General features: G+C 35.1%; 1 protein-coding gene across 1 annotated transcript; it reads right to left on the bottom strand.

Moving 5' to 3' along the window:
- LOC144972605 (phenazine biosynthesis-like domain-containing protein) lies at window positions 1-22,514 on the bottom strand. The gene is made up of 9 exons (XM_078914033.1): window positions 22,375-22,514; window positions 20,882-20,981; window positions 20,197-20,295; window positions 16,048-16,166; window positions 14,470-14,499; window positions 13,632-13,723; window positions 11,532-11,725; window positions 5,591-5,653; window positions 1-198 (listed from the first exon to the last, which is right to left on the bottom strand). Exons 1-9 carry the CDS (start codon window positions 22,471-22,473, stop codon window positions 89-91), a joined length of 906 nt encoding a protein of 301 aa, XP_078770159.1. The 5' UTR covers window positions 22,474-22,514; the 3' UTR covers window positions 1-88.
- Window positions 22,515-23,386: the final 872 nt, after the last annotated feature.

The raw sequence follows: 23,386 nt of genomic DNA, 5'->3' as shown, positions 1-23,386 counted from the left end.
TTTTAATTATTTCTTTTTATTCTTTTGTCACATAAACATGTAACATAATATGGTCACATATTGTACAGAGGTGGGCAATAATTACTATTCATAGCTGAAATGTGCCTTCAAGATTGATAACAGATTGACCCATCAGTGTCACACGTGTGTCCATAACCTCCACCCAGAGGTCACCACCTCTATGTGAGCATTGTCGAGCTGAAAAGATAACAAAAATAAAAATGCATGGATCAATTATCATGAAACTTTGCCCATCCAATGACTTGATAGGATTTTGAATATTTTTACTTATTTTTATTTGTTCTCATCTCATTCTTTTCATAGAAAAGCATTTAAATTAATACAAATTATTCTCCGTTGAAAATTTTAACAATTATAATTGCATTCAGTTGATTTGAAAATAAAATGAGTGTTACGTATATTCCAACAAATCCATTTTTAATTCATATTTAAACTAAAAAAGAATCCCATACAATATAAATAGTAAGTTCTTTAAAAACTTTTATAAATTTGATTTAAACAGCCAATGGAAGATTGATTGTTTGTTTTCAAGCATTATACTGTGCTTGCGACACATTTAGGTCATATTAGCACCAGTAATAATAATAATAATAATAATAATAATAATAATAATAATGCTGAAAACGTATATAGCACTGTAACTCCAAGACCTCAGACTCTAATCGCTTAAATTACAAATTACTTTGGCTGAAACAAAACATACTCACTCACACACAAACACACAACACAACACAAATCAGACGCCTATCTGGTTTCTCATATCAACTAAAATCAAAACAGATAAGTTTTTAGCTATCATTTAAAAATAGACAAAGATTCTTTTCCACGAATGCTCTGTGGTAAGGCGTTCCAAACAGAGGGACCAAAATGAGAAAAGTAAGTAAAAATAAAGAAAGAAAATGGGATGGTCAAAAATTCTAGACTTACAAGTGAAAGCACATGAGAAAAAGTAAGACAAAAGAGAATAGTTCAAAAAGGGAACATATGAAGATTCCAAGAGCACACTCTCATCCAGTCTTATCCAGACACAAGCACAGGATCCCACTAAGAGGAACATCCTCAAATGTTTAAAATTAATTTATGTTATGTTATGTTATGTTTTACTAGAGGGGACAAGTTTAAGATTTTTGTCTCTTGATGCAAAACAAACATAAGACAAAACTGGTTCGGTATTCGTATTGTTCAGAAATGGAACAGTTTGAAATTTGAAACAAAGAATGCAAAATCTATGGATTATTTCAAGGTGTTAGTAGACAGGGAATTATATGATGGGAGATTTATATATGACGAATAATACGTGTTTGCACTGCTGTTGACATGGCTTTCAATCTTGTATGTATATATTATGCATTATTATATTATTATGGTTATCTTCTATATCCGTGTGTATGTTTGTGTGTGTGTGTGCTTTGCATGTCACGGTTAAAGATATATGTTTGTACACCACATATACATGAGTTCATTTAAGTTGAAATACTATCTTTACCACGTGTATCATTATTGTAATCTTTAATCAATAGATTTTTGGCATTACTATTAATATTAAGGGCATTCAAGGGATCTTATCCTATTTTGCCCTTTGCCATATGTTATGTTATGTTAATTTATATTCAAAACAAAAAATAAAAAAAGGGTACATAACAGAGAGATGATTTACAAGAAAAGAATATCATCTCCCAGAACATTTGACTGTTTCCCTCCCAGCCAAGACCAGGACAAAACCAAATAATCTCATTCCAAGACAAAGACAAAGCAAGTTATAGATACCTACAGATATAGGGGAATAGACGACACATAAAGTGGCCCTCCATACTCACTATAGGAAGACAAAAACCCCACCCAACCAAAGAAAGACTTTCCCTTATATAAAACGTTTGTGTTAAAAAATGTTTGTTGAATCATCAGACAGGAATCTTGTAGGTATTTTTTCCCAAGCAAGGAATCCTTACATCTTACGATATTATATAAAAACAAAAACAGCAACCAGGTATTAACCACAATAATATCAAATTTGGACTGAAAAACAATTGATTTTTTAAATGAAAACAATAAAGTGAAAGAGGTTGTCATTGTTTTCCCGGCTATCCCAATGTGTATTATAATATAAGACCATAAATAGCCAAAAATGCCCCATTGGACACAGCATTGCCTGATATCGGTTAACCTCCATCACTGACCTCAGACAGGTATTTAACAGGGAAGGTAAATGGACCCTTGAGAGTTCCATCTTCTTTTGCTGTGGTTCCATAGGAACAAGTGCTGATTCCACTAAGTGTAGTAGACATATTGTGTTCTGATTGGTTGATAACAAATAATCTCATTGGGAGGAAAAAAAGGCCTTTTTTTATTGGTTAAGAGTACGAGATGACCAAGGTCGGCTTTCAAGCATCGGTTTCAACTGCCGATTGTTGCTATAACGATGTCGCTAAACAGGGGTTTTACTGAAATGTATGTCGCTATTTGTGTTTTTTTTTATATATAGCAATAATGTCGGGACTAGAGGTCAATGTCGCTATCCAAGGGTCGCCATTATTCAGAGGTTGCATTGTAGTATTAATTTAAGTGCAAAGTATTTTTTTTTATTATGTCGGTGAAAAGCCTTAAAGGGCTTTACTGATTTTAAATCAGATTTTATTAAGAAAATATACATCACTATTTTTTTTTTAATTATTATTTTTATATTTTATTGTCATTGTTACTAGTTGTTGTTTGCATAAACGATGTATGCATAATATGTATTTTTACTGACAATAAATAATGTATTCATTCGTCTACAGTACAAAGCAAAATGACTTTAAGTGAGTTTATACTTTGGCGCCTAAAAATAAATCACAAGAGTTTAAAACAAATCTAAGTTTCAATTACAGTCTCCATGATACAACCTTTGCACAAGGACCCAATCATACACAAAGAGCTAATACAACAACTGGATTTTTCTGTGACAATTAAAAATTCTGCCAATGAAATGCTAACTTGCTGATTTACAAAAGGAAAGACCCCTTATAGAGTGTGGTGCAATTATTTTAAATCCATATCAGAAAGATGAGATAGACAGATAAGATTCACTCTCGGTGCTAAAATTCAGTTCCTCACAGGGTACAACTACAAACCACTTGATTGTTTTAGAATTATTTCATTGAATAATGCTATATGTGGCAGCGTGCTGTTGAGAGAGAGAGAGAGAGAGAGAGAGAGAGAGAGAGAGAGAGAGAGAGAGAGAAATGCTGCAGGTTAGACAACTTAAGGCCAGGCGTGGATTACAGCCATTAACAAGGTAGAATGGAAACAGTAGATCGAGGCCTATGTGCCACCTGGTACGAAGATATTTTAAGCCATAATATAGCATGACCCGAAGTCTTGGAAAAAAGTACCATTTATTTTTTATTTTAAAATCTTTGAAAAACCTGATTAATGTTTGGATCCTTTCAACTTGAATATATATAGATATATATCCTTTCTTTAAAAAATATAGCATTGTGGAGAACATTGTGCTTATTTGAGTCAATAAAAAAAAATGATACGGCGCACAACTCTATTGAAAGATTTGAAAATTAGAAATGTATTTTTTACAGATAGATAAACAGATAACTTGATTTCCTTTTATTTTTATAATTTAAAGTCAGTTTGAAAGTTCGTTGAGTCAAACAGATATCATAAAATATGTACCGACGACACTAAGACTCTCAAATTCAACTAATTTTGACACTGTAAAAAGTTGTCAGTTTGCATCATCTATTTATGACATTTATGACTTCCGTTGTGTTGTTGATTTAGCGGTGATCAGTGTTGTTATGTAGTAGTATGTTCTAATTGCGTTTGTGTGTGTGTGTGTTTGTGTGTGTGTTGTGTGTGGTGTATACATGTGTGTGTGTGTGTGTTGTGTGTGGTGTATACATGTGTGTGTGTGTGTTTGTGTGTGTGTTGTGTGTGGTGTATACATGTGTGTGTGTTGGCATTTTTCAGCAAATCGTGGCATTCATAGTGATATTATTCAATTGATCACATGAAGGTATTCGGATTTACACAAATTTTAAACAAGTTTCACCGATTAACAACGTCTACTAATATTACTGCTGATATTACGGTCGTTTTTATGCCATCGGTGTGATAATTATTGCCCTGGGAAATATTTCGTTGTCAGCAAACTGTCAATTGTATCTGTCTAGCTTCTAGCCCGAACAAACTTGATATTTTTCGCGTCTGCTTCAGATTTTCATTTGACCTCACATAAGTTAGTAAAGGGGAGATATTCCGAAAGCTCCTACATCCCCAGTATTCTTTCAATTTGTATTTTCACCGTAGATCTTTTGTCAGGCGTTATTTATTCAATTTGTCATCATATAGAAGCATTTTTAAAACTCTAGAACAAATCTTGATAAATTTGTGAAAGTTTAAAATTTCCTGATTTGACCATTGTTTTGATTCTCGGCCGCCATTTTAATTTGTGAAGTATTGAAAGGTAGTGCAAAGCAGTCCGAGGGGTTTTTTTTCTATTAGGGTTAGTCATAATGCTAGGGTGTTTATTTTCCTATTAGGGTTAGTTAAAGGTACTCTAGGTTTTACTTTTTCTTGGGATTAGTTGAGGGAATATTATTTGTTTCCCTTTGTAGGAGCTTTCAGAAGGCCTCCCAAGTCAAGCGTGGTAAAGACTTGTGACTTATTGATATTGATATCTACTGACTGATAAACTAATTGTTTTGTTTGTTTTTAAGGGTTTTACGGCGCTTGCAACACATTAAGGTCATATCAGCGCCAGTAAAAAGGAAGAACATGGGATAGTAAAAAGTTCTAGATTTACAATAAAGCATCCAAGAAAAGGGAAGACAAAGGGGAATTGGTTCAAATAAGAAACAGGTGTAGATTCCAAAAGCACTCTATCAAAGTAATTAGTTTGAGATCACTAAAAGTCTCATCCAGACACAAGCACAGGTCCCCGTTAAGAGGAACACACTCAAATGTTTTACAAATCATATGTAATATAAAGAAAGCATAATACAGTGCATAACAGAGAGATGATTTACAATGAAAAAAATATCATCTCCCAAAACTAACTATACATTTGACTGTTTCCCTCTCAGCCAGGGGATCCGGCCAGGACCAGGACAAAACCAAGTAATCTCATTCCAAGACAAAGACAGAAAGCATGTTGGAAAACAGATATAAGGGGATAGAAGACACAGTATGTACCCCCCTGCCCACTATGACTGATAAACTAAAATCATGCCGAATAAAGCATGGCAGCGACAAGGACATCGATTAAAGTGTGCATCTAATCGTAATCAAGATAATCAAGAAAATGATTTAGGCAATATCGAATGAAAAGTTCTTTCCCCGCGAAATTGCGGGCTTTTTACTAGTCTATATATTTTTATTTTTTTTCTCAAGGCCAATGTAAAAACAAATTATTTAGAATAATCAGATTTGGAATCTCCATGTTTAACTTCTCTGCATATTTAATTTACTATTCACATAGTTAAACACATAACTCTTAACAATGATGCTATTGGAAAATTGAATAAAGCACAAGTTTTGTGAGCTTTTGTTTGAATTCCTTTTGTTCCAGACTCACCATAAAGCATATTCTTGTCAAGTTCCTTGGCCCAGTAAGGCCCAATCACTGTGTGCCAAGAACCTGAAATCATATACAACAGAGTGTAAATTGTTAAAAATATGGGTTAAGGAAAGTATTTTTCTGAATGTTTTTATTATATCTTACACTTGGGGGTAGGGGGTGGGGGTTAATGCAATAGAATTGATTATTAATTACGCATAAAATAATACCAGTAAGTATGATATAAATATAGGATTATTAAATATAACTTCACTTGTTACTTTAATGTGTTCCAGAAGAATAAAATCTATTCAATCAATTAGCCGTTTTGGAGACACTAAGAAACATTTATTGACAAATTAAAATATGGGTATAAGAGGTATAAACCCTGAAACAAGAATGGAAACTAATAAGAAGTAATTAAACAACATTGTTTTATCGTTTTATGGCAGTGAGATTTTAGTGGTTTGATTTTATAGATGGGCAAACAGTTAAAGTTACATATACAGTCCACTCCGGATAATCGCAACTTTCTGTTAATTGCAACAGTTACCTAGAAATTGAATTAATTCTAGATAAAAGTCACTGGTTAATTGGACAAACTTCAGTTAATCGCAACAAATTTTCAATCTCAAAAGTGGCAAATTCAAGAAATCAATCAAAACAAAATCTTAAGATTAAATTTTATCACGGATGAAATCATGACAATATCAAACTGCTTCAAAAAGGCAGGTTTTGGATGTCGAGTGGCTCCTTGTGAAGAGAGGTCAAATGACATTGAATTTCCTGAAAATTCCACCTAGGAGCAATTCAATGAATTTGTTGACTTGGATAACAATTTGGAGATGACAATGCTACAGGAGAATTATCAAATGAAGAGCTCTTAGGAGATGTGAAGCCAGCAAAACAGCGGCTTGAAGAGAATGCTGATGATGATGAAATTGAATCTTTCCCCAATAAAAGAAAAGCTAGACTTCATGAAACTCTGAATTGCCTATCTCTTTACTACAATAAAATTGACACCACGAATGACAAAATCGGTCTACAAATAAGGGATTTAAAAATTATTCATAAAAATTTACATTAATTGTTATCAAAGTCATTTTTCATCACCAAAGTCGTAATTTGTGTCCGATTTTCACAAACAAAGTGCAACGTCAACGATTTCCACCCGCAAATAAAATAGGATCCAAATCGCAATTTTTACATATTTTTTTTTGTCGGCAAATTGATAAAAATTAAAGCTGAAAACAATCTGCACAACTGACAGGCCTGTCATTTCCTTCACAACGATTGGATTTTACTTACTGAGTCCAGTCTTGACTACCCCGCCTATGAATATTTGGCTGTTGTCGTTTTTTGTCGGGTTGAATCTTAAAGAGTTATTTAATTAAATTTGTTTACATTGGTTGGGTGAAATTAATTCAAGGAACCAGTGTTCAAGGTAAAAATTAGTTCAAGGAAGAAATGGAATGAAAACAAAGAATAATAAGGAGTTTGAGAGAACTGTACATTCAAGGAAATCATGCTGGAGTGTATAGACATTTAAAATTGTCCTCATATTTTTACTTGGAAACATAGCAGAAAGCTGTTTGGCTATGAAGATTTTTATGTCAAACTATACATTACCTTCAAGATTTTTGTTTTTACCTTAAGTTTCCTTCTCCACAACATGCACGTGCTGTTTTAATATTTTTGCAACCTACTGTTTACAAGAAGCACGCAGGGAAAAAAATTTACATGTGGTGTCTTGCTTGACTTTTTTCAACAAAATAACAGCTAAAATCACTTATTTTTATATACGTTGACAAGGCTAAGACCTAATTTAGAATCACACGGCCATGTCGCTTCAGTCAGTGAAGTGGCAAGACTGTTCAATTTTAACACATGAATCGTTTATTCACTGATCTCTAACTGTCTGAGTAACCTGGCAACATTTCATCTGTGATCAAATAATCATCTGGTAAACTTTGACTGTATTGCACCTGCTTCAAGATACCAACCTACATGACCATGAGTAAATGAAGTCCTGGCATTGTCAATCAATGTTGCAAGAAATGAATTAAGATGCCTTGACGGCAAATGTAAGATTTTCATCATAAAATCTTCTTGTAAACAGTGGGGTGCAAAAAGGTTATAACAACATGTACATATCATGGAGAAGGAACATTGAGATAAAAACAAAAATCATAATAATAATAATAATAATAATAATAATAATAATAATAATAATAATAATAATAATAATAATAATAATATTAATAATAATAAGAAGAAGAAGAAGAAGAAGAAGAAGAATAATAAGAATAATAATACTAATAATAATAATAATAATAATATATACTTTTTCATCCAAAAAATGGAACTTCGTTTACAGACGTGGATTGCATAAAAATGTATAAATATAAAGCTAAGAATTTATGGCGACAATGTACATATATATATATATATATATATATATATATATATATATATATATATAATATATATATATATATATATATATATATATATATATATATATATATATATTATACCAATTTTACAAAGTGTCCCTATGACCCCTGGTTTAAATGTATATGTAAATGCATAAAAATGTAAAAATATAGAATTAAGAATTAAAAGCCGCACTTTATATATTCATTTTATAAATTGAGATTATATTTCTGGCCTCTAGTCCGAACTTGTGTCTGTAGATTTTTTTTTAAAAAGAAGATATGTTACGTTTTAAAATATAAATATGAAGACAATTTTAAATATGTATACTTATATTTGATATGGTGGATGATTTTGAATAAAATTTTGAAAATTAATTCATTACGTACAAACATTTTTGTATATTTTAAAAACAATGTATTATGTATGTATCTTTCATGGTCTACAATTACCCAATAATACAGAGATGCCAACTTAACATTTGGCTCACAGAAATTTCAGACACTACTTGTAGGATTTTCATTGCTGAAAGAGGAATCTCTGCTTACAAGAAAATGGAATTGGGTGGTATTTAGCATTGTTTTTACATATCGTACAGTTCTAAGTAGATAACTGATTACAACTATATGATATGTGAACACACTACCAAATAGCATCCTAAAGTCCCTTTATTTCAAATGAAGTAAAGCACCACATCCTAATGGTGGTGGTTGTAGTAGTGATAGTAGTAGTAGTAGTAGTAGTAGTAGTAGTAGTAGTAGTAGTAGTAGTAGTAGTAGTAGTAATCGTAGTAGTAGTAGTAGTAGTAGTAGTAGTAGTAGTAGTAGTAGTAGTAGTAGTAGTAGTAGTAGTAGTAGTAGTAGTAGTAGTGGTCGTATTAGTAGCAGTAGTAGTATTAGTAGTAGTAGTAGTAGTAGTAGTAGTAGTAGTAGTAGTAGTAGTAGTAGTAGTAGTAGTTGTTGTTGTAGTTGTCGTAGTAGTAGTAGTAGTAGTAGTAGTAGTAGTAGTAGTAGTAGTAGTAGTAGTAGTAGTAGTAGTAGTAGTAGTAGTAGTAGTAGTAGTAGTAGTTGTAGTTGTCGTAGTAGTTGTAGTTGTCGTAGTAGTAGTAGTAGTAGTAGTAGTAGTAGTAGTAGTAGTAGTAGTAGTAGTAGTAGTAGTAGTAGTAGTAGTAGTAGTACTGATGATGTGGATGTGGTGGTGGTGGTTGTAATAGTAGTTGTAGTGATGATGATGATGCGGTGAAGATGATTGGAGTAGTAGTGGTAGTAATGGTGATGTGGTGGTGATTGATGTAATTGTAGTGGTAATGATGATGTGGTGTGATGGTTATGGTAGTAGTGATTATGATGAGGTGGTGGTGGTTGTTGTAGTAGAGGTAGTGATGATGACGTGATGGTTGTTGTAGTTGTAGTAGTGTTTGTAGCGATGATGATGATGAGCTGGTGGTAGCTGTAATAGTATTGGTATTGGTAGTGGTGATATTGTGGTGATGGTGGTTGTAGGATTAGTGGTAGTGATGGTGATGTGGTTATGGTGGTTGTAGTAATGGTGGTAGTGGTGATGATCTTGTGTTGGTGGTTGCAATAGTAGTGGTAGTGATGATGTAGTGGTGGTGTTTGTAATAGTGATCATCTGGCGGTGGTCGTTGTAGTAATAGTGGCAGTGATGATGGTGTGGTGGTAGAGGTGGTTGGGGGGAAGGGACCTTGGAACAATGTGACATAACCGGAATTTGACGGAAGTTGTCCATATCCCAAAATTGTTTGCTCCAGACCCAATATTTGTCCGGTGAAACCGGGATTTTGGCATCACTGTATATGTCTTCACTTTTTACTTTTATCATTCCCCTAAATATTTTTCTGACTGTAACTGAAATTGAAAGGCACTCTATTTTTATCCCCAGTACAGCTGTCAATGAGTGAATATTAAAGTTGTAGACTTCACTATTGTGGATGTTGGCTAATAGCATAACGACAATTTTTAAAATGTTTATAAAGTACAGTAGAATCCTGATAAAAAAATTTTTTATTCTCTATTGTCTTCTGGCACTTTTCTACTCACTTCATATCTTGTTGTTACCAACATAAGTGCCTGCTCCACTCACTTTTCTGAATTAAAAATTCACCCCATACACCGGAGCATACTCAATGTCTCAATCGTTTCTATGTTATATGTTTGTGATGAGAATATTGGCTATTAAGCTTAACTGCTGGTCAAAATTACTTCGCGATGGTGGCGAACGAATCGGCGATCTCAAGAAGTGGGTGAGAGAGGGATCTAGAAATGACTTTGGGTTTGAAACGAATATTTTTGTGTTCGTGGATAGCTCACACGGTAGAGCCACGCTCTCACCTGCCAGGCGGAGTTGTCGTACCAATAAAGTCGCAGGTTCAAACCCCACCACCGCCGCGAAAAAATTTTTTATTCTCTATTGTCTTCTGGCACTTTTCTACTCACTTCATATCTTGTTGTAATCCTGATAAAGCCAACACTGCTGGACCAGAAAGATTGGTTGACTGCCAGGTTGAATTTATCCATTATCAATAAGACAAAACTTAGAATTTTTAAAACAGAAAATTTGGGACGAAAAAGAAGTGTTGACTTTAAGATAGTTTGCTTTATACAGATTCCACAGTACCTACTATATTGGAGTAACTATAACTATTATGATGTGGGGGTGGGGGGAGGATGGTTGGGTTTTTTGAGTTTGTATTTGTTGGGGGATTTTTTGTCTTGTTTATATGGAAAACTCAGGCCAGAAATTACATAAACATGATAGCTCATTTTATAATAATGAACCAGGCTCCCTTATGATTACAAACCAACCTAGGTTTTAAAAGCTTTCCATCAAAACAAATTGTAATTAAAGTCAAAACTTTATAAGCTCATGAGCAGGGCCTGCCACAGTCACCAAATCAAAAATCTCTATTTTGCAATAAAATGCATAGAATTTAAATATGATGAGTATCTAACGTAATTTAATTCAGGTAATCAAATGTTCTAAACTAATAACTGGATTTATTTCATATTTTCCTTAATGTTATCATATCAGATGCTCAACAGCTTTGGATATTTACTCCAACACCATTGAACCAAATCAAGTAGTTTAATTCGAGTCCTAACCATGCATGGTATGCAATAATTAAGAGGCATGCTCTTAGGTACTTTCACATGTCTAGATAGAAAAATTTCATATCAACTTGTACAGAAATTTCACTCCCGACTCTTTAAATTTTACCAGCAGTCTCTCATTCTCTTTGTATTAATGGAAATAAAATATAACCTCACTATCCCATTTATCCCCCCCCCCCACCCTCCACCCCATCCCCCCCCCCCCCCCCCCCCCCAAAAAAAAAAAATCATACCGATAACACCTCATCTACCACCAAATAATTGATAAGCACAGGCTTCAATAAATTCACACCTCTGTTCCTTTACCGCCAATTCCTACAACCAGTTTTGCCAAGAAACCAAACAAGATGGTGTAACAAGGCTTTGGGTTGGATTAAAATGAACTTGACTACCTGTCACAGGGTCCTCAGGTATTCCATTCCAAGGTGCCCAGTAGCGTGATACAAAATCATAAACAATTCCTTCCTCATCCACACACCCATTGATCTGGCTGCCTTTCAAGGTCACACCTACACCCATCACCATACCAGATGGCTCTGCCTCCATCAAAATGCTGGGCTTAGGACTCAATCGCTCTAATTCTTTCCTGAAGGAAAAAGTATTGAAATTGAAAAAAAAAAAAAAGAAAAGCAGTTAGAAAAAGAATAATTTGTAAAATAGTTCGAATTTTTGTTGCTAATTTTAAGTTCCACATTCATTAGCAAAATGCAGAGGCAAAATTTATAAGTACAGTCGAGAACGGATATATCGACATCCTCGGGACCATGGTAAAAAGTTGATATAAACGTGATGTTGATATATCAGTCATTCAAAAAAATGAAAGGGAAACAATTGAGAAAATACCAGAAAATAACAAAGGAAGTCAATCTTGATGGCATGGTGATCTTTAAAAGGGCTGATTTTGAAATTTATGACGATTCACTTCATATGACTTTAACAGACTAATATTTTGGTCCATCTCTGAAGGCCAAGAATAAGGAAGTGGCCTCATGAAATTGCTGTGATGTAGGGTCAATGGAGGGTCTTGATTGATAGCTACTATAGTGGCATGGCCGGAAACTGGTCCCAATGGTACCTTATTCTCACCTGACTCCACATCAGCAATGGCGTATTCTAAAAATTAACTATTGTCGAGTGGTATCAAGACTGAGTACCAGAATAGTGGCTTTGACCATGCCCAAAATATCGAGACCAATAAGCTGAGCACCGGCACTGCATTTTAAAGAAATTGAGAATAGTTGGGTTTTTTTTTTTGTTTTTTTTTGGGGGGGGGGGGGGGAAGAGGTCTATCTCATTTACTAGCACTCAGTCTCAGTTCCAGACCAGGATTGGTCAGGCAGCTTCCAAAGACAGATAGACAGCGATGATGTGGGGAGCGTTTCTCATTAGCCCATTTGTTGCAAGCCAAGAATATTGATATCGGGAATTCCCATTACTGGTATCAGTACCGAGATATGATGGCACGGCCCGGGACTAGGCTTGATGATTGACATCACAATTCTGATCAATGACGATTCACAGGATGTTATTGATCAATAATCTTGCTTTTTCTTTGACTGCTATTTTACATCACAGCGGGATCTCGATGCATTTTGTTTGACTGCTGTGTTTTGCTTCACTGCAGGATATTTTGACTTTTTTAAATTGTTTTTTAGACAAATTGTTGCTGGTATCAATGGTTAATATGTTTATTATTATTATTATTATTATTATTATTATTATTATTATTATTATTATTATTATTATTATTATTGTTATTATTATTATTATATATTATTATTATTATTATTATTATATCATCATTACTATCATCATTATTATTATTATTATTATTATTATTATTATTATTATTATTATTATTATTATTATTATTATTATTATTATTATTATTATTATTATTATTATTATTATTATTGTTATTACTATTATTATTAGTATTGGTAGTAGAAGTAGTAGTAGAAGCAGCTGTAGCAGCAGGTCAGCTCTCATTTCTGCTCTCTGTAAATCTTTATACTTTCAATTGAAGAAAATCAGTTCGATCCGTCAGTATATTACAATTGGAACATATAAAACATTAGTTGTCTCCCTCACTTTTTAGAAACTTGATTACTGCAATTTTCTATACAATTCCAACTACTGCAAAACAGTGCAGCAAGATTAGTTTTTGGCAAACAAAAGTTTGATCATGCAACCCCTTTGTTGGCCTCTCTCCACTGGTTGCCCATTGAAAAGCGGGTATAGCACCTGTCTATCTCACAGATCACTTGGTTGTGTGCAAGTTGGAAAATTACACTTTAAGATCATGTAATGACCAAACGGAAATTTCGGAAAAAAGATCAAGAAAAAAAAAACAACTATATTCTGATTCAAAAACTGGACTTTTGCTTTGTGTCATTTCTAAAACTTAACACTCAGCCAGGTGCATATAGCAGAACAGGAGTCTGGCATTGCATATCTTGGATACAAACTCCCTCATACACTCAATACATCACCTGTGAATGTGATCCTTGTATCGGACTGCTAATTTCTTGGTAGTGGGAGAATACTGAACATCCTGAATCAAATCCAAGTCACCCACTAAACTCTGAGAAATTAAATTGGTTTAAGGAGAAAAAAACAACAACCTTTGTTAAAATCTGAAAGTGAAAAATAAAAAAATAAATCTAAAAAAGTAGATTTGATATATCAGTGTAAGCCTTCAATAAATGAAAAATCAAACCCCAGGCCTGATGAGTTCTAGTTCAAAATGCAATCCACCATAGCTAACCAGTTATCAGGAGGCCTAAGATTCCATCCAAAGCCGAGGGGCACAGATCTTTAAAGATGGTCGTTGAATTTTCCCATCGGCTTTGTCTGGCACTCAGATTTTCAAAACTGTTTTGCAATGTAATCTAAAATTAAAGTGTGAAGCATTAAGTTTTGAGAATCCTTAACATTTTCTGCAGCAATTGCAACCTGTGCAGCAATAAGTCTAGTATGTGTAAAACAAATCAAACGGGCAATCATCCAAGCTATTTACAGAATGTTCTTTGATTTGGTGCCAGCTGATTCTTTCTTTAAAGTCCAGTTTATGTTCTCATTGTTTTCAATTTTATGCCAGTAGAATATCTGTTCGGTAGTGAGAAGTGGCATACATGTTATGTCACTCGTGATTGTAAAGAGAGTAAATAATCTAAAGCAAACTGTAGGAAAAGTCTTTCCTAAAAAGGAACTGTTATTTATAATAGAGAAATTCACACTGGGGTGGTTGAGGCATTTTAGACTTGCCACAGGTCTAAGTCTCATTGCAAATTCAACTAAGACACGTTTGGACTGTAACTATCAACTTACAATTAAGAGTTTTTCCAACTTTTCTGTAACCTGAAAAGACAAAAAAGTAAATTTATCAATTTTATGAAATTATGTTTTGGCCATACTTTAGGCAGACTAAATAAAGAGAGCATATTAGAACTCTTCTCTCATACCATCCCAATGCAATTTATAGTCTAATTTCTATATCACATTCAGTAAATAGAGGCAACTTGACAAAGCTGAAAATATCAAAACAATTAAGTCGTAATTGAAAGGAACATAACCACACCTTTTGACCTGATTCAGACAGTCTGGACAGTCATTATCTGGTAAACAATGGCGCTGATTGATCAACTATGTGGGCTACATAGGGATTGCTGTCGATGGTTATTATTATCAATGGTATGCATTTAAGTAAAATACTCACCTGTCATAGCTATCTGATCAATCATACGAAAACACAAATTAAATCTTATACCATAAATGTTTATGATCTGATTCAGAAAATCTACTGAGAACAAATGATGCAACTTCATTCATTATATTGTATATAAACAACCAGGTATGTTTCTGCGAGTTGCTTTGAGTGTTTGTCATAAATCCCAGAGTTTGTCATAAATCCCGTGTTTTGAGTGGTCAATTGGATTCACTCCCAAGGTATTTTTACTTGAATATATAACAACTTCAGACTTTTGGTAATTGTGAAGATTTGCATGTTATGTATTGACACGACCACCATTCATTTTTATTATCTATAGTTTATTGTACGTATTGACATTAATTTTTGACAAAACAGACTTATCCCATCCTTATTGCAAATTTATGATGTCATTAAATTATATTAGAACTTGAGCTTTTATATAGCGGAATATCCACTAAACATGCTCAATGCACTTTACAAGGGGTCCCCGGCCAACAGCAACTCTTAACATATAGGATGAGACGATATTACAATTTTTTTCAGACACAACGCTGTTAACAGTCAGGTACTTATTTTACACCTGAGTACAGTGAGAGAATGTGAACAAAGAGCCTTTTCCAAACTATGCACCACTCGGGACTCGAACCCAGGACCTTCCGATCTGAAGGCGAATGTCATACCACTAGACCACATATATAAGTTCAGTCAGTACAGTAGCCGAATAATTAATTGATGTCAACAAATTTAATCATGGGTTCAGGAGGAAAATTGGATCAACCTGACTTGGGGCACAATGCACCCGAGTTTTCTAGATGTGGAGAAGAGGGGGGGGGGGGGGGGCTCAGGAGCATTATGTACATGCTGTAATAATACACTAGTGGTGCTCTGCAGATCTTGGAAAGAAAAGATAAGAAGAAGACGAAGAAGAAGAAGACGAAGAAGAAGAAGAAGAAGAAGAAGAAGAAGAAGAAGAAGAAGAAGAAGAAGAAGAAGAAGAAGAAGAAGAAGAAGAAGAAGAAGATGAAGATGATGATGATGATGATGATGATGATGATGATGATGATGATGATGATGATGATGGTGATGATGATAATGAAACATTGCTGTTTAAATATCTCAAAATGGCCAGTCTAAATTAAGCTGTTCTCTTTATTCTAACTGAATGTATTTGTCTTTAACCAACTCTTAATTAATACCTGGGGTGCTGGTTCATTCTTTGGGAAATCCATTGTCAAAAATCCAGTCTTGGTCGGGTGGCGACTGACAGACAATGTGCCACTCTTTGTAGAGAATTCAATTACTTTGTTTGCATTTCCTGGGCCATGGTGAAGACAAAATGATATTGATGACTTGTATATGACTATCAGCATGAATACTCCTCATCAAAAGTTACGAGGAAACTCAAAATTTGACATTTAGTAATGATATTGATACCATCCATACAAATTCATGCATTATATTTGGTATCACAAGAGACAGTGTATAAATATTCAAAATGAGTGTCTCTTACTGTATTCACAAAGCTCTCTGATAGTCATGGGAAAAAATTTTTAGAATTTTGAAAATCCATACATAAAAAAGAAAATGAGAGAAAATTCATCTTTTACGAACTTGGAATATTTTTGCTTGCCAATATTCCGACTTTGACACCAGGTAACTAAACATTAAAAGGATTTATCATACTTGAGAAACATATTTCTAAAGCATAGTGACTAGAAAATTAAAGATAACAAGCTTTGAACTATACATAAAATGTTTCCATGGTCTACAGTAGGTCGAAATATCAAAAAATAATCATGAAAGTAAATGCTTTAGTCACCAGCGTAACGAAATAGCATTTTCCAAATGTTCAACATAATTTTTATACAAAATGACATAATTACTAGCCTCAGCCTTCTCTGGGATCCTTTTGATGACAGGGTAGAGTAAAATGAGCTGTTCCTTTAATGGAGGATGATTGGTCCATTGTAAATCGTCTCTCTGTTTGTTATAATGGGTATCGATATATATTTTATGGCAATAGAGTGCTTCCCACTTAGACGTGATCATGCACTTTTGCCCAGCAGGTATGACTTTTAGGTGGCCTTAACACCCTACCGCTCCCAAGTCATTTCGAGCCTTATCACTATGCAGCTTGATTTTATCCTGATTTCTTTGTTATTGAATGGACTGTAAAATTGTTTGCTACCATTTAGAAAGGGTGCTAGTACTTTCCACCACACCCCAAAGACCTCGCTACCAAATCCTTTATGAGTGACTCCCTTTGCTAGAGAGGCAAGTATCGCAAACCAATTTTCATCACTTTCCAATTTTTTTTTTAATCGACACCCCCATTCTCTATTTTTATCCAGTCTTTATAGCAAAGGAGTGATTATTTACCTTCTACACATATACTGCTTCATGAGTTACTAGTAACTCTTATGGTTCTTACACATTATCTATCATGAAAGCATTTTAAAAAAAAGCAAAGTGGCACTTTGAAGTATGTTTTTTTCCGAGATCCAAATCTCCAAATTATAACCATTGGGAGTTCCATTTTCCAACAAAGACACAGTGGAATGCTTCTTCAATTTTCTAACACATTCGAATGAATCCTCATATGTCTTTTGACTATACATAAACTACAGGCAGGGGGTATTCCTATGCAATTATCTTGTAATGACATAATTACTTGGAATGATACTTTGTTATAAATATCCTTAGTAATGTTGATGAATACTGGAGGATATGAATATTCATTAAGTTGACGTAGCATGAATACATCCATCCATCCATCCATCCATCCATCCATCCATCCATCCATCCATCCATCCATCCATCCATCCATCCATCCATCCATCATCATCCATCCTCATCCATCCATCATCACCTCCATCCATCCATCCATCCATCATCCATCCATCCATCCATCCATCCATCCATCCATCCATCCATCCACATCCCTCCATCTCCATCCATCCATCCATCATCATCCATCCATCCATCCATCCATCCATCCATCCATCCCATCCATCCATCCATCCATCCATCCATCCATCCATCCATCCATCCATCCATCCATCCATCCACCATCCATCCATCCATCCATCCATCCATCCATCCATCCATCCATCCATCCATCCATCACATCCATCATCCATCCATCCATCCTCCATCCATCCATCCATCCATCCATCCATCCATCCATCCATCCATCCATCCATCCATCCCTCCATCCACCATCCATCCATCCATCCATCCATCCATCCATCCATCCATCCATCCATCCTCCATCCATCCATCCATCCATCCATCCACCATCCATCCATCCATCCATCCATCATCCATCCATCCATCCATCCATCCATCCATCCATCCATCCATCCATCCATCCATCATCATCATCCACCATCCATCCATCCATCCATCCATCCATCCATCCATCATCCATCCATCCATCCATCCATCCATCCATCCAATCCATCCATCCATCCATCCATCCATCCATCCATCCATACCTCCATCATCCATCATCCATCCATCCATCCATCCATCCATCATCATCCATCATCCATCCATACCATCCATCCATCCATCCATCCATCATCCATCCATCCATCCATCCATCCATCCATCCATCCATCCATCATCATCCATCCATCCATCCATCCATCCATCCATCACCTATCCATCACATCACATCATCCATCATCCATCCATCCATCCATACTCCATCCATCCTAATCCATCCATCCATCCATCATCCATCCATCATCATCCATCCATCCATCCATCATCCATCATCCATCCATCCATCCATCCATCCATCCATCCATCCATCATCCATCACATCCATCCATCCATCATCCATCCATCACATCCATCCATCCATCCATCCATCCATCCATCCATCATCCATCATATCCATCCATCATCCATCCATCCATACCATCCATCCATCCATCCATCCATCCATCACACCATCATCCATCAATCCATCCATCATCATACATCATTCCATCATATCATATTCATCATCATCATCATACATACATCATCATATCATACATATCATATCATACATACATCATACATCACATACATACATACATACAACATAATCATACATATACATACTACATACATAATAATAATACATACATACATACATACATCTACATACATACATACATACATAATACATAATACATACATACATACATACTATATACATCATACATACATTACATACATACATATACATACAATACATACATACATACATACATCACATATACAACATTACATACATACATACATACATACATACATACATACATACATACATACATACATACATACATACAAAATCATTTGAGACCTCAGTCTCATTGCAACTAGCATTCTGTTACATGTTTCCGCCAAGTATCAAAATTTCGATCACAGTCGAAGCTAAAAAGAATCTGGTGAGCTTTTTTAAAATGCAATATTTCAGCCATCAAGCAACCCACATTAAAACAAATTGGTACAAAAAGAATAAGATGATTAACTTTTAGATAGACTAGATTTAAATATTATAAAGTGCAGCTATGTGGTCTTGTGGTATGACACTCGCTTTCGGATCGGAAGGTCCTGGGCACGAGCCTCGCTCGGTGCATAGTTGAGTCCTTGGAGAAGGCTCTTTACTCACATTATCTCACCATACTCAGGTGTAAAATGAGTACCTGATCGTTAACAGCGTTGTCTCTGTCCAAAAAAATTATATCGCTTAACAGGCATCATGTCCCGTCCTAAATGTTAAATGTTGTTGTTGGCCAGGGACCCCTTGTAAAGCGCTTTGAGCACGTTTAGTGGATATTGCGCTATTTAAAAGCTTAATTTTTAAAGCTCAAATATTAATAAAATGTCGGTTTTTTTCACTTCTGTTAAGATTTATAACAGCATTTGCTACTTTTATTTGCCAATTTATTTTTGTTTGAGTCGTACAGGAATAAAGCTGAAACATACCTCTTATAGGTGATACCAAATTTAGATTCGTATGTTTTATTTTTTATGGCTGAAATATCAATGATTGAATTACTTTGTTTTTTAAAATAGCATTATCTCTAAACATGACGCAAAACTAAAAAGTTTTTGATTTTTTTTGGCCACGAAAATAACGTATTTTGTGGTACCTTATTATATACAGCCAATGAAACTCCAAACCTGTTGCAATAAACTAAAATAGGAACTAAGCAAGATGGTTTGTAGAAAGCAGTCAAGCAAAACGATTGTTTATACAGAGCATTAGAAGACGAGAGATGTTGCAATCTGTCAAGTAATTAAGCCTATTGTTATGTACAGAACAAGAATGTAGCTTTACCTACCAACACCATCAATGAGTACAGCAGCAGACGCTAGTGTAGCATGACCACAGAGGTTGACTTCTGTTGTTGGTGTGAACCATCTTAGGGAGAACTTATTTCCTTTGGATATTGGGGCAATGAATAGATGCAAGTTTCACAGTTTAGCAAAAATAATTTCCACCCTTGCATATGTTCATTCAACCATTCATTAAACTAATCTCAAATTATCCCTGAATGAATCTATAACACACGAGGTTTCTGATGTTTGTCTTTGAATACTGTATCCTCTCTTGTTTGTCACCTTTTTTTCCTTGGTGGAAATTTAAAGAGTTTAGAGAATGTTAAAAGGAAAGAATCACAAAAAGTTATAGGACAAAAATCAGTCAGTTTAACACGCATGCCTGAAAAATTGTATTGGGTTTTGACTCAAGTCCACTTTAGTAAAATTGAACAACATGTCAGATAACAAATTCAAAATTACAACCACATCAACCATCATTTTATCTCTAAACTTTTCATTTGTTGAATATGAAAACTGAAACATTACTTCAATAACCTTTCAAATTGATGGAAATGTTTACAAAAATATGTATAAGGTGATCCCTAAGAGGTAGAGGAGTGATATTTCATGAAGTGAATGTGGTGAGTAAGTGTTTTAAATTAACATTTCATTCTAAGTCTCAAATACTCAAATGATGATCAATACCTGATTTGAAGTCAGAGTCTTTGTCAAGAACTTGAATGTATGCTGTTTCAGACAAATTCATTTCGGCTCCAATTTTTTGTAATTCATCTTCTTGAAGTATCTTTTACGAGATAAAAAAAAGGATCAGTATTTTTCATCACTAATATATTTTTAATGTATACTTTGGTATAATGTAACATCAGCTCCTCACCTCAGTCTCCTGACCATGTCAATCATAGAGGAGACATGCAAGCTGTTCCTGCAGCTATTTCATCTCTGTTTTCTGCCTTGCGGCTGAGAGTGGGACTGTTGACAGAGACAAAAAAGTTACTGTTACTGGCCAGGTACTCATTTTACACTTGAATATGGTGAGATATAGTGTAAAGATCCTACTTCAAGGATTCAACTTTGAGCTGTCCACAGCAGGACTTGAACAAGAGTCACAAGACCATAAAGCTGCACAAAGACTCGGAAGAAATGATCTGGGACAATTACAAGGGCTGTCCCAGAAATAAGGTAAGAAAGCTCGTAACTCAAAAAGTTGTGTATGGAATTGAATGAATATTACAGTATAAACTTTGACATCATTTATTTACTTCTCAAGGTAGTCGCCGTTCCGATCTATACATTTCTGCCATCGTGACAGGAGGGCAAATACCCCCCTCCCTACAAAAATTGATGTCAAGACATTTCAGGATATTCTCCACTTCTGAAATCAATTCATCGTCGTCGTCAAACTTTTTTCCACCCAAGTATCTCTTAAGGTGCCCAAAAAGATGGAAATCTGACGGGGAGAGATCTGGGCTATGAGGAGGATGTGTTAAAACTTCCCACGCATTCCTTTGGAACCAGTGCTTTGTCATGTTTGCAGTATGGGGAGTGGCATTGTCGTGTTGAAAAATGACTCCTCTGCTGAGCCGACCAGGTCTCTTTCGTCATATGGCCTCTTTAAGTTTGTTCAAAGTTTCACAATATCTGGCAGCCTTTATGATCTGACCTGGTTGCAGAAAATCAATCAAGAGAACACCTTTGGCATCCCAGAACATAGTGGCCATCAACATTTTACTGCTGAATGTTGCACTTTGAACATTTTGGCTGTGGCAAAGGACGTTTCCAGATCATTGAATCCTTTTTTTTATTCTGGCGTGTTGTGGTCAACCCAGGTTTCATCACCAGTGATCATATGGTCAAGAAAACACACAGACTGGTCAGCAGGTTCAAGGTCTCCACCAGGTCCAACTCGCATTTTTTGCTCATCATGAACTCGTTGAAGGAGGTTCTGTGACACTTCTGCACGCTGTGCCTGATGGTCCCTCTGTCAGTTGTTTCGGGACCCACCGAGTGGAAACTTTCCTAAAGTTCAATTGCTTGATTATTCTTTCGACAGCAGATTTTGACATTCAAGTCTAAGGACTAAGACTAAGACTAAGGGCAATTTCGCGAACTAAATTGGAGGTCAGTAAGTTGTAATTGTAAGGCTTGATGAAGTAGAATGCAAATCAAAATCAACTTACGATATTCGGTGGTACAAGACAAATAGCTGCTTGATTACCGCTCAATGCTCTTTTGGTAAAAGCATCGACAATATACATTGGGAATTTTCGCAGAGCCATGTTTGGGTATTACAATAGGTATCTGGCTTCTTTCACGGCTTATGGCTAATACTAATTCATGGAAGTGTCGAGCGGAAGTCTCGATGATACCTCAAGTCATCGGCCACCAACACTCAAAACTTCCCGAACTCGATGACCAAGGAAAAGTCGGGAATTCCCGAGAAGTAGCACTTCAACTGAGCTTTGGATGGCTTTTTTGTATTAAAACTTAAAATACATTAAATAAATTCACTTTGCATAATAATAAAACATTGATACCTATAACCATTTTGATCTATTTACGACGTTTGTGTTTTGTTAGCTGTTTAAAATATGATATAACGTCAATACCCAATACCAATGACTAGGTATTGAATGAAAGCACCGATGACTAGAGCGATGCTCGAGACTTTTTTGAGTCTCGAGACTCAAAAAAGCATCGAGACGCAAAAAAGTCTCGAGCTTCGCTGGAATCATCGCCGACGAGAGAGGGTGAACAATGCAGATAGTACACATTGTTAGTAACGCGTGCGTCGCTCGCGCAGTATAGAGCAGTAAAGTTAGGTGCCCCAAACGTAAACAAAGGTCGAGAAGCACGTGGCAAACCACATGTTCCTGTCTTGACAGCTCACGTTCCAATGTAAATAATAGAAAAAAATAACCTTTAAAATTTGGCTGTTAGGTGGCAAAAGAAACACATATTCATAAATACTCGATCATGCATCAAATAATGTCTAGATATGGATATTTTATGGAACAAAAGGTAAAATTTTCTAAAATTTATCAAAAGTTACAGTCTATCTATTTTTAGACCAGAGCAAATTATTGCGCTGGTGTGAACAAAACGAGAATTATTCGGAGCCTGATTTTCATAATAATTTAGCCTTATATTATTATTTCTGCAACTGTTAGATTTTATGTAAACATATTTTCA

Source organism: Berghia stephanieae, chromosome 5 (genome assembly GCF_034508935.2).
Source record: "Berghia stephanieae isolate SIO BIC M18660-M18661 chromosome 5, UCSD_Bste_1.3, whole genome shotgun sequence".
NCBI lineage: Eukaryota > Metazoa > Mollusca > Gastropoda > Nudibranchia > Aeolidiidae > Berghia > Berghia stephanieae.
Note: the sequence above shows the minus strand (reverse complement) of the source record. Positions and strands in the feature narration are given on the sequence as shown.

What these genes read in the sequence shown, in the direction of transcription:
- LOC144972605 (XM_078914033.1), bottom strand. Translation starts at nt 22,473, where the DNA reads ATGGCTCTGCGAAAATTCCCAATGTATATTGTCGATGCTTTTACCAAA. An exon ending in GTCTTGTACCACCGAATATC is followed by an intron (nt 20,982 to 22,374) that starts GTAAGTTGATTT and finishes ATCTCGTAAAAG; the next exon opens with ATACTTCAAGAAGATGAATT. An exon ending in TGACAAGAATATGCTTTATG is followed by an intron (nt 199 to 5,590) that starts GTGAGTCTGGAA and finishes TTATCTTTTCAG; the next exon opens with CTCGACAATGCTCACATAGA.